The sequence below is a fragment of the Macaca mulatta genome, chromosome 5, assembly GCF_049350105.2.
Source record: "Macaca mulatta isolate MMU2019108-1 chromosome 5, T2T-MMU8v2.0, whole genome shotgun sequence".
Taxonomy (NCBI): domain Eukaryota; kingdom Metazoa; phylum Chordata; class Mammalia; order Primates; family Cercopithecidae; genus Macaca; species Macaca mulatta.
The window spans coordinates 152,029,048-152,041,281 of record NC_133410.1 but is presented as its reverse complement, the minus strand read 5'-3'; the positions used below and the strand labels follow the sequence as shown (position 1 = coordinate 152,041,281).

Sequence of the window (12,234 nt, the reverse complement as noted above, 5' to 3'; positions counted from 1 at the left end):
AAGGCTTTTGAGAAAATTTCCCTCTAAAAATCAGTACTATAGTGGTACATTTCTTATTCTATCTGTATCTTTCAGGAGTGACTTTCAAACACAAAATTTTTAAAATATACTCATTCAAACTCAAAATCACTGAGACCACCCAATTAATATACCTAGAATTTCACCTGTAATTTACTGCTAGCCCTGTATGTTGAGAACAAACTGGCAAGTTTCAAAAACAACAACAAAAAAATACTTTCAGCAAGAATGTTAACTTTTTATTAGCCTTTAAGTAATAAAATCACTAACTCCTTGAAAAAAGTATATTTATGAATAAATTTATCTCATATAAAACCATTCCTTGGCTTTGATTTACAATTGTTCTATTATCTCCTTGGTTTTACTGCCCACATCCTCAAAGAATATGAGTATCTTTTCTTTACATAGTCTACCTTTTAGTGTTTTTTTATCTTATCCACCTAAATATCAATAAATAGCCCTTAAAATATTTACACAAAGGTCTTGCGGGCATAAACACCACATTTAGCAGTTGTTTCCTCTGGTGGGTGAGACTGAGGATATGTCCACTTTTGTAAACTTTCTGTATTTTGTATGGCATGATTTCATAATGAGCCATCTTTTATAATGAACAAATAAAATCTTCCACATTACATCTGATTGCCACTTTTCATTTAAATTGTCACAATATTAGAAAGGTAATTTATACAGGTAGAGAATACTTCATATAAATCCAGACCTACATTTCAGAGTTTCATAAAAACTTGTAAGTTAGATTTCAAAATGAGGGTACTCATTTAACTATCTATCAATTGTTTAATATTTTCAACAAATAAAGTATTTCCAACTTACCTGTAAATATAGTTTATTGTCTTTTGTTATAGCATCCATAAGTTCTTTCTGCAGAGGTGGGTCTCCATTTATCCAGAGTCCACTGGTTGGGTTATTACCACTTAAACCATTAGTACTATGCTGTTTTTTATACAAAAGCACATAAGCTGTGTCCTTTGGAAACCTACTTGTAATTTTCTGGACTGACTGAAATGAAGTAAATGTCACTCTACTGTCATTAAATAAAAACCATTCTTTTGACATTTCCTTATTTTCCAAATCCTGTTCAAAAACTGCACTGGGACTCTCTCTCCCTAGTAAATGACTCTGGGAGGATGCTAATGCCAGAGCCTCAGACTGGTGGTATATCTGATATGAAGACTCTGTACCTGTGATATTTCTGGCATAAGAATAGTAATGCCCACTTTCAGAGGATATACCAGAGTGAACCACAACAGAACTTAATAGATAGGGCACCAATTTTGTGCAGGAAGCTTCATCAGTCCCTGAAGGCTTTAATTTTTTAGCAAGGTTCTCACTAAGATCAGTGAAGTCAACATCTACAGACCAACTTTCTGACAATGAAGAGAAAGAAGTAGTTCTTTTAACTGGCAACTCCAAAACCAGTGGCAGTGATACATTGTCTAAAATTTTCCTTCTCACATGATACTTCTGATCATACGAAAATCTCAGGAGAGTAAGAATAAGGTATTCAGGTTCCTCTGTGATTTGCATAGTTTTCTCAGCATTCTGCAGAGAGGCACAGTTTTCACAATAATATTGGTTATCACCAGTAAGAATCTCTGGAGCCAAAAAATAATTTAGTAAGTCAGTTACTGAAGGTGTGGTTTCACCTCCTGGTTTCTGAGGTACATCTTTATTAACAAGAATCCTGTTAGATTCGTTAGGGACAGAAGTGTTTTCAGAACAGTAAAACTCATTAGGAGGACTGCCTATGGTTCTTTCATTCACAACTGAGTCACAGATGAAGGCAGCTGTTGTTGGATTATAAACTACTGGTTCTTCTGAAGGACTGGGTATAGCGGCTTGCATTAGACCACCATCTTGTGTACTGGGTGATGATGCTGGATCTTGGAAAGACATGTTTTCCAAAGAGGAAGGACAAAAGGCAAGCGAAAGATCTGTAAAGGCTTCCACTTTTTGTGAGGTACTCCTGCAGTTCAAACAACATATGTGAGTTCGTAATTTTCCTCCAAACATTTTTTCTATTAAAGTCTTCTCACTGTCAGTTGTACGAGGGGTCTCTGTTAGTACTGCTGCTTTACTAGCTACTTCCTGTAAAGAAGTTTCACTGCATTCCAGAATTTCAGAAGGCTTGTGTGAGGACTGAACTTTCAAGATCTTTTCTTCTTCATGGAGCCTGCAGGAGAGGATATCATTATATAGCTACTTAAATTAACTTCAAATGTCATTTCTATTTAAAAATATTAGTGGCTACTATAAACTATTTTAATCAAATTTAATGTTTAAACAAATCAGGTTTTCCTGTTTTAATTAAAAGAAAATTGAATAGCTTGAGAATGCAGGAAGAAAGCTGGGTGGCTATTACTACTCTATATTCTCATTACACTTTCTTCATACTGCTACTTAAGAGCACGTATTACATTGCAGTTAATTATAAACGTCCCTTAACTGCCTTATATATCTCTGTCTTCCTGACATCTCATAGAAAGTCAGGCACAAATAAACTACTGAATAGATTCTTAGCTGAATGGAAGGAAGGCTGCACATACCGAGCTCAACTAACTTTACTAGTCATTTCACAGAGCAGAACAAAGACAGGGAGATACAGATGATAACAGGTTTTATTAATTAAGTGGTCAGGCGACAATAAAATATACCAAACCCATACAATTATGAACTGGTCTAAAGGAGTGGCTCTCAAATATTTTGGTGCCGGGACCCCTTTAACCTCTTAAAAATAATTAAAAAACAAAGAGCTTTCCTTTATATGGGTTGTATCTATTGATATTTACTGTCAGAACTGAGAAAATAAAATATTAACATTTAACAAACAATAATAAACCCATTATTTAATATTAGTAACATTTTAAAAATGAAAAAGTTGTATTTTGTAAAACCAAAAAAAAAAAAAAAGTAAGAATGGCAGTGTTTTACATTTTGCAAATACTTTAAGTATCTGGTTTAACAGAAGACAGCTGGAGCCTCATATCTTCTCTGCATTCTATTGTTATATGTTTTTTGGATGAAACATAGAAAGAAAATCTGGCCTCACACAGTTATGCTGTTGGGAAAGAGAAGACCTCACAGACTCCTGAAAGTGTTTTGGGAACCCGCAGGGGTCCCTGTATCACACTTTGAGAACAGCTGGTCTCAAGGAAGAAAATTCAAAAAAGGAAAACCAATTAAAAACAATATATAAAAAACATACAAGAAATGCAACAGTATTTTAAAAAGTAACATTTGAAATATGTTTTTAAAGGTAAAAGCAATATTAAGTAGAATTAAACTGTTATGAAAGACAAAACTCAAATCACAATTTTAAGAATACATTTTACCTGTCAAGGAGAAATCTGAGGTATTCAGAACAGTCTTGCTGTGATCTGGGAGTAAACCATGGAGGTCTGGAAGCCTCAAAGAATATCCGAGGTGCGTATGCTTCCCTCTTTTAATAGCAATTGAGAAAATATAAGGAAGTGATTCTTATAGCATGAACCAAGTAACTGAAATCTTAATATACAGTGTTTAATAAAGATTATTTACAGTTAACGTCGCATCAGCCAAAAGGGCCGGACATGGCAACTCAGGGACAGATAGAATTATTTAGAAATAAAGTTAGGTAATCTTTAGTCATAATTGCTCACTCTGCAGAGCAGAATTGAGAGCTAGAGAAACATGTGACTTGTCCAGGGTCATACAGCTAAATGAGTGGCACAGGACATTAAGGTAGAACCCAAGTCTAACTCTCGATATAAAGCTCCTAGTATCATCCCTCTACGACAGTCACATGTTTGAGTCCACAATTTTTTGATAAAAATCAAATCTAAAAAAGATTAATGTATATTTTGTTAGTGTGTATTCTGAACAAAGTAATAAAGGAAATACTCTACAGTAGAGTCATGCATATCTACTTTAAGCGAAAATTTCCTTGAGTAGATACATGTCATAAATGTGCAGATTGTGAGTACACCGGTTAGAAACCCTTGCTAATTTTTTTTTTTTTTTTTTTAAGTATAGAAGCTGTTTAGTGATTAAATTGTGGACTCTAGAGCGATCCAGGTTCAAATCCTAGATTTTGCCATGACAAAAAACTGAAAAGGCATCTCAAAGATGTGATTATAAGTTGAAACTTTGGAATTCTCTTGACATTGATTATTTGTGGCATAACTTCATAACAATGAAGTTCTTAGTTAAGAAAAATTTTACCCAAATTAAGGGTTTACAGCATTCTGAAGGAAGGAAGTTTACCCTATGTTAAACAGGGGCTTCAGAGCTGTTTGGTTCATATCTCAATCCTGCTGCTTGTTTGCATGACCCTGAACAAGTAATGTAAGCCTGTTTTCTTCATCTGTAAAATGGGGATATACCTTATTACATGATAGACTATTTTTGATGATTAAGACATAAAAGATTTAGACAAGGGCCAAAAAAATGTAAATGTTCAATAAGTTTGTTTTATTAATTATAAGATAAAAGGACTTTTCAATTATATGAGAAAATCTGTCTGCCTAAAATAATCTGCCAGGCTGCTACCAGAGAGAGTCTCAACTGTGACAGAAATTTAATCAGGCTCTTTTTAATTTCTATTTTTCTTTTCTTGAGAGGAGCAGGGAAACCTCCCCTAAGATTTTAAGTTAATACAGTATATATCTGCCTATATATACATATAAACACATATATTTTATACATAATAAATACAGACTAGTGATAAAGAAAGCACAAAAATCAATTTACGAGGAAACAACAGGGAGTGAGGAAGGAGACAGTTTTCATTTCATTTCCCTTGGTCTTGATATGGTAAATTTAATTTGTGAACATACTTTCCCCAGATAAAGAATAATAAAATTATCTGAGTATATAACTACTCATAGGCCATTACTATCATCTCATATTAATCCTGTCTAGATTCTTTCCATTTAAGAAGTTATATCTGTGATATTTCTCAGCTTGCAGAAAGAAAACAAAAGCATTCCCATCAACTGAATCCCACCAATTCTCAACCTATTGTTTCTTCTGGCCCTAACTACTACTCCTTTAGACCTCTGTGAGATAAAGGCAATGAAAGTAAAACCAGAAAAATAACATATATTATAAATAATGATATGTATATAATTCATGTGTATAGGCTCAAAATCTAAACTAAAAGTTCTTTGAACATAAAGACTCTTTTTTTTTTTTTTTCAGACAGGGGCTCGGTCTGTCAGCTAGGCTGGAGTGCAGTGGCATGATTTCGGCTTACTGCAAGCTCTGCCTCACGGGCTCAAGCAATTCTCCTATCTCAGCCTCCTGAGTAGCTGGGATTACAGGCATGTGCCACCATGCCCAGCTAAGTTTTATATTTTTAGTAGAGATGGGGTTTCACCATGTTAGCCAGTCTGGTCTCAAACTCCTGACCTCAGGTAATCTGCCCGCCTCGGCCTCCAAGTGTTGAGATTACAGGTGTGAGCCACGGCGCCTGACCAAGACTCTTCCTTTAATGCTTACCATTGACTGCATATAGTGTCTCTTAATAAATGTGAATATTTACTATATATGACCACCTTGGTGCCATTAACATAAATTAATGACCCCGGATTAATGTGTGGACATAAAAGATCACCACAAAATTTTAAGCTCTAGAACTTAACAGATAAACAGAACTGCAGAGATCTTTAGTTATAATGAATGGGTATACATAAGAAAAGAGAAAAAAGCCCAGGCACCACAGTATTATTTTAGTTGCTCATTATTGTACAAATCTATTAATTTAGTATCAGGAAACAAAGATGCATTCAAAAATAATTCTTCATGAAGGAGCTTATTTATTGGATAGGAAATCATATTTTCTTTGTAAAAATTTCTAGATCAATGGGTCAGCATAATATTCAGCTACAATAATGGGAAGCAAGAGAAAAATATAAAAACTTAGGGCATGTCCTGAAAATAGAAAAATATCTAGATATTTTAGGCAGTATCTCTTTAGCATTTCTAAGTGTATTTGTTGTACGGATGAGATATCTATTATATTATTTCATCAGTTAAAAAGGTTAGGTATAATGTAAAGTTTAATGAATATTACCACACAGTTAACATAAACCTACTATACACACAAACACACTCACCTGTGTATGAGCCAGAAAGGCAAAAAGATGTTGTAATTTTTTCATTAATGAATTGCACCCATTTAGATTTAAAGATAATACTTGTCTCCTGAAACTGAAAGAGAATATAATGATTTATGTATATGTGTGTACACACACACACATGCATTTTTTTTTTTTTTTTATATGGAACGCTTCACGAATTTGCGTGTCATCCTTGCGCAGGGGCCATGCTAATCTTCTCTGTATCGTTCCAATTTTAGTATATGTGCTGCCGAAGCGAGCACACACACATGCATTTTTAAAAAGCTTTTTTTATTTTTTTTGAGACAGAGTCTCCTTTTGTTGTCCAGGCTGGAGGGCAGTGGCGCAATCTCAGTTCACCGCAACCTCCACTTCCCAGGTTCAAGCGATTCTTGTGCCTCAGCCTCCTGAGTAGCTGGGACCACAGGAGGTGCGTGCCAACGTGCCCAGCTAATTTTTGTATTTTTTGTAGAGACAGGGTTTCACTATGTTGGCCAGGCTGGTCTCGAACTCCTGGCCTCAAATGATCCGCCCACCTAGGCCTCCCAAAGTGCTGGAATTACAGGCATAAGCCACTGTGGCCATTTAAAAGCATTTCTTAAAAGCTAAAAGCAAGTTAGTTCAAGAATTTATTGGCCTAAGGCCGGGCGCGGTGGCTCAAGCCTGTAATCCCAGCACTTTGGGAGGCCGAGACGGGCGGATCATGAGGTCAGGAGATCGAGACCATCCTGGCTAACACGGTGAAACCCCGTCTCTACTAAAAAATACAAAAAACTAGCCGGGCGACGTGGCGGGTGCCTGTAGTCCCAGCTACTCGGGAGGCTGAGGCAGGACAATGGCGTAAACCCAGGAGGCGGAGCTTGCAGTGAGCTGAGATCCGGCCACTGCACTCCAGCCTGGGTGGCAGAGCGAGACTCCGTCTCAAAAAAAAAAAAAAAAGAATTTATTGTCCTTAAAGTAAAACTTCATTTACCTATGGCCCTTTTCCTGAGGAAGTTACCTATCTAACAGTAAAGAAGGAAGGGAAGAATGACAATAAATTAACACTTACTATAAAGTGTGCTAATGGACTATGTGCTATCATATGTTATTTCTATTTTCTGGATTAGCAAATAGAAATAGGTTAAGCCATTAAGTTATAACATAAGTAAACAACTTAAATTCTTTCAAATCTTCATGAAATAAAAAAATATGCTGTCATTAAAACACATTATAAAGTTAAAGTCATTCAGAGTACAGCAAGGGAAAATGATAAACTACTTAAAAAAAAAAAAGTAAAGGGACAACTGGGTATCCATCTGGTAAAAAATGAAGTTACATAAGATTATACACCATCACAGATACCACAGGATTAATGAGCTAGATATAAAATACAAAACTACTGAAGTACTTAAAATAAAGAAAGAAGAAATTTAGAGGATAAAGGCCTTCAAAAGTCCAGATGCTATAAATGAAAAGTAGAAGACTGGGACACATAAAATAAAAAAATTATAAATAAAACACCCCACAAATTTGAATTGTGACTGGAAAAAAGCATGTAGCAAAGGATGATCATCCAGAGTATATATAAATCAACACGAAAACAAAAAAGACCCAACAAAAAGATGTACAAAGAAAAGAACAGGTTATTTGGAAGAGAAACACAAATGAATGAAGAAAAATAAGAGAGGAAAAAAACTCTATAATGAGCAGTGATATGCAAATTAAAAGAGGCATTTTTCTTCATATTGGCAAAAAATTAAAAAGGCTGATTTGCTGCTAAAGGTACAGGGTCTAGGTACAATCTTACATTCGTATCATAGTTCAAAATGCTACAGCTTTTCTGGAGAGCAATTTGAAAGATATTCAAAGGATATTCAAAGATATGGAGGATATTCAAAGAAAAATCCTCTATATCTGTATAAGGGCAGAGAGATGTTAATTATAAGCAAAACAACCTACTATCCATCAATAGGAGCATTATTAAAGGATTATTTATTAAATACTCGTTTAATTTAATGAGTATTTAATAAATAAATGATGGCATACACATTTACTGGGAATGACACGGATCTGTATTGCCCCAACATGGGAGTATTTCAAATACAAATTATTAAATGATAAAAGCAAGTGGCTGGAAAAGAATACATAAATAGGATTCTCCACAAATTTTCTTTAAAAAAATGCATTTGCTTTCATATTAAATACAAACATGCAACTGTCCCAAAAAAGGTCTGGAACAATGTAAACTGTTAACAAAATTACTTTTGGAAATGGGAATATCTGCTTTTTATTCTATATAAAATTTAATTATTTTTAAACTATGAAGAAGAATTCATATATTACTTAAGAAATAAAATGTGCTGTCTTCCTATTCAGAGATAATATTATTGGCCACTGTTCAGCAAAAGATAACCTTTTATTTGCTCTTTCTGTTGCAACTGCTTTGGTTTTCTGTTTTCTCTGTCATCTGTAAAAGGAGATGTCTGGACTAGATTACCTCTGATGGTAAGACGGGGATTCTTTTAGTCTTATGCCTAGTATCACTTGTGTCTAAAGATATATCTATTTTCTAAAAAAAAAAAAAAAAAAAAAAAAATTCTCACAATTCCAAATATAAACAAACCAAAAAATTAAATGCTAAACGAAACCAAAAACACCTGAGTGCTGGTATTATAATCTGGGGCCCAACAATAAAATAAAGCGAATTCTACATTTCTTTCTTTCTTTTTTCGTGAGATGGAGTCTCGCTCTGTCACCCAGGCTGGAGGGCAGTGGCGCGATCTTGGCTCACTGCAACCTCTGCCTCCCGAGTTCAAGTGATTCTCCTGCCTCAGCCTCCTGAGTAGTTGGGATTACAGGCACGCGCCACCATGCCCAGCTAATTTTTGTATTTTCAGTAGAGACGGGGGTTTCACCATGTTGGTCAGGCTGGTCTCGAACTCCCGATCTCGTGATCCACCCGCCTCACTCTCCCAAAGTGCTGGGATTACAGGTGCAAACCACCGCGCCTGGCCAAATTCGACATTTGATAGTTTAAGATTCCTCTGGGCAGGTGTAACAACTTGGAAAAGCTTAGAACTCAATTTGTAAACCTCTTTGGGCAAGTTCTGTGAATACTTTATTGGTATTCAGGAGAAAAATTCAGTCATGTTTTTGTCTTCAGGAAGAGTTTATCATTATTTTGTACCTTTGCAGATAGCATTCACATAACTAACAACTTCTGATTTCCTATTTGCTTAGGTGCAAAAGAAAACGGATTTGAAAGAAAATTCTTAAGAGGGGAAAGAAACATGTCTGTTTATACAGGTGTTCAGCAATTATTGCCCTAGGGTAGAGCAGAACTTAACCTTCTTAAACAGCAACAAAGTTGTTGATCTGACAACAAAATACCAACGGGCAGATAAAATTATATATGACTTCCCTCAAAACACATACAGGTTAAAAAAATTTTAGTCTCACAGGATAATAAGAGTGAAGTACTCTAGCACACTTAAACTCTTTGGAATAGGTGCAATCAATCCTTCTTTTACACTGTTAAAAATCATCAGAGTAGCTGGGCGCGGTGGCTCATGCCTGTAATCCCAGCACTTTAGGAGGCCGAGGCAGGTGGATCACGAGGTCAGGAGATCCAGACCATCCTGGCTAACACGGTGAAACCCCGTCTCTACTAAAAATACAAAAAATTAGCTGGGCATGGTGGCGGGCACGTGTAGTCCCAGCTACTCGGGCGGCTAAGGCAGGAGAATGGCGTCAACCCGGAAGGTGGAGGTTGCAGTGAGCTGAGATCGCGCCACTGCACTCCAGCCCAGGTGACAGTGTGAGACTCTATCTCAAAAAAAAAAAAATAAAAAAAATTAATCGTCAGAGTAATTTCTTTAACGTGACATTTAAATGCAATGAATAATAAGCAGAATTAATGTTACCTTTTCTTTTTTTGAGACTGAGTCTCAGTCTGTCACCCAGGCTGGAGTGCAATGGAACGATCTTGGCTCACTGCAACCTCTGCCTTCTGGGTTCAAGTAATTCTCCTGCCTCAGCCTCCCGAGTAGCCAGGATTACAGGCGCCCGCCACCACACCCGGCTAGTTTTTGTATTTTTAGTAGTGATGGGGTTTCGCCATGTCGGCCAGGCTGTTCTTGAACTCCTGACCTCAGGCGATCCACCGGCCTCGGCCTCCCAAAGTGCTGGGATTACAGGTGTGAACCACCACACCCAGCCTAATGTTAACATTTTCATAGTTTCTGAGCACTAATAGCAATTTCATTTCTGAATAAGGCAATAAAAGTTAACATTTATGCCATTTATATGGAATAATGTGTAGACAATTCTATCATCTTATATTTCATCAGCATGCCTCAACCTCTACAGTTAAAATGAAAAGATTCAAATTTAAACTTACTCTGTGGCCATAAACAAGGCTTGTATAACACTGTTCATATAACATGTATTTCCTAGGTTAATAAGACCTGTTTTCCCAGTTTCAGATTTTCCAGAAAGTCTAGACAAGCAAGATGCCAAAGAATTGGATTGAGAAGTCCAGGCACTTTGATTGAGAATTAACTTAATCTTCTCTTCACTGGGCTTAGGAAAATCCTACAGGCCATACAGAAGAAAAACAGTTTAAAAGTAAAGTAAAAATTATTTTTGTTGTTTAATTAACAGCATTAAGATTCTCACACTGACATTTGAACTTTCTTTCCCCCCACTTAGTTTTGAAGTAACTGGTAGTACTTGGCTAGTCATCAAAATATCAAATTTAACTGTATGGCAAAAATAAATACTGTCTAATAACAGAGTTTATCAAGCTGAAAAATACTCAAAAGCTGGAAATTCAAGTCGCATTTGAACTATTTATGTTCTCTACATGCCAGCAAAATGTTTATAAAATAAAACTTTGGGGTCAGAGAATAAACTGCAGTGCTATTCAAAGGCAGCAGAATGAAGACTTAAATTTTAGCACACAGTTAAACATAAGCAAACAATTTGTTTTCAAATTTTGTAATAAAAATGTCTCCTTTTCATTAAATACTAATATTTACTCAGTATTAACCCTTAGAAATAAAATCACAAAGTAATTAATAAATGAGAAATGAAAGCATCTATGCACAATGACCTTTAACTTTAAGAAAAATAAAACTTAATCTCATGTTACCCATACAGAAAATTATTACAACATACGGATTTTTCTTATCAACTTGGTGAAGTATGAGATAACATTTCAAGTGTAAATTATTTCAAGCATGAACAGAGCACTGGAGAGTTAAGGGAAGTTGGTAAAATCATTAGGGCTTATCCGGACTGCTATTAGCATCTGGCACTTAGACCTTAGCAAACAAACATTTTCTAAAGGAGTTTCAATCTTCTAATTTTTGTTGTTGTTGACAGCTAAGAGTGCTTTCTTTGGGCTTAGAGCGAGCCCCTTGTTTCTTCTGAGCCTATATGAGTTATCAGAATTTTCAACATGAAAAACTCTGATGAACTAAAGAATGGCAATCAATTAACAAGTGCAGCAACTATCATCTATGGATCCAGTGACAATGTAGAAAGAGATTAATATTACCATCAAATCCACTCCACAATGCTCCTCTACATAATTTACTTCTGAAGTGTCAAAGTGTCACACCAGCAATATACATTAATTGCTTAACAGTCTGTTTTCTGAGCTCAACCAAAATAAGTTTGATTTAGTTAATGATACAGTAAAAAGAACTGTTTTTAATCCATCTCAGATACAGAAGTAAAGATAAGACCTTTATATTGAAATTCAGATCTCAAAAAAACAAAAAACCACCAATAGGATTGATTTCTAATAATTTCTGATTAAGTTTGGCTGAGTTCAGTTCTCCAATTCTTTTGCTATACACTGATTATGCAGTAAGTTTACTGAGAGGAAAGTATGTTTATTGTGATCCAGTCTTCAACACAAACAGAAGTGCTTTTTAGGCTAGGCACAGTGGCTCATGCCTGTAATCCCAGTACTTTGGGAGGACGAGGATCACTTGAGCCTAGGAATTCAAGACCAGCCTGAGCAACACAGTGAGGCCCCTTCTCTACAAAAAATAAAAAATTAGCCTGGCGTGGTGGTGTGCACCTGTAGTCCCAGCTACTTGGGAAGCTG

The 12,234-nt window shown here is 35.8% G+C and overlaps 1 protein-coding gene and 1 non-coding gene across 2 annotated transcripts in view; both read right to left on the bottom strand.

Moving 5' to 3' along the window:
* The window catches only part of USP38 (ubiquitin specific peptidase 38), a 36,887-nt gene that overhangs the window by 5,444 nt on the left and 19,209 nt on the right, over nucleotides 1-12,234 (bottom strand). Inside the window, 4 exon segments of the mRNA NM_001260711.1 lie at nucleotides 850-2,209; nucleotides 3,369-3,475; nucleotides 6,132-6,225; nucleotides 10,516-10,709. Coding sequence (NP_001247640.1) covers nucleotides 850-2,209; nucleotides 3,369-3,475; nucleotides 6,132-6,225; nucleotides 10,516-10,709 — 1,755 coding nt within the window.
* On the bottom strand, nucleotides 6,291-6,397 carry LOC114678641 (U6 spliceosomal RNA). The gene has a single exon (XR_003730056.2). It is a non-coding gene; the product is annotated as a U6 spliceosomal RNA (small nuclear RNA).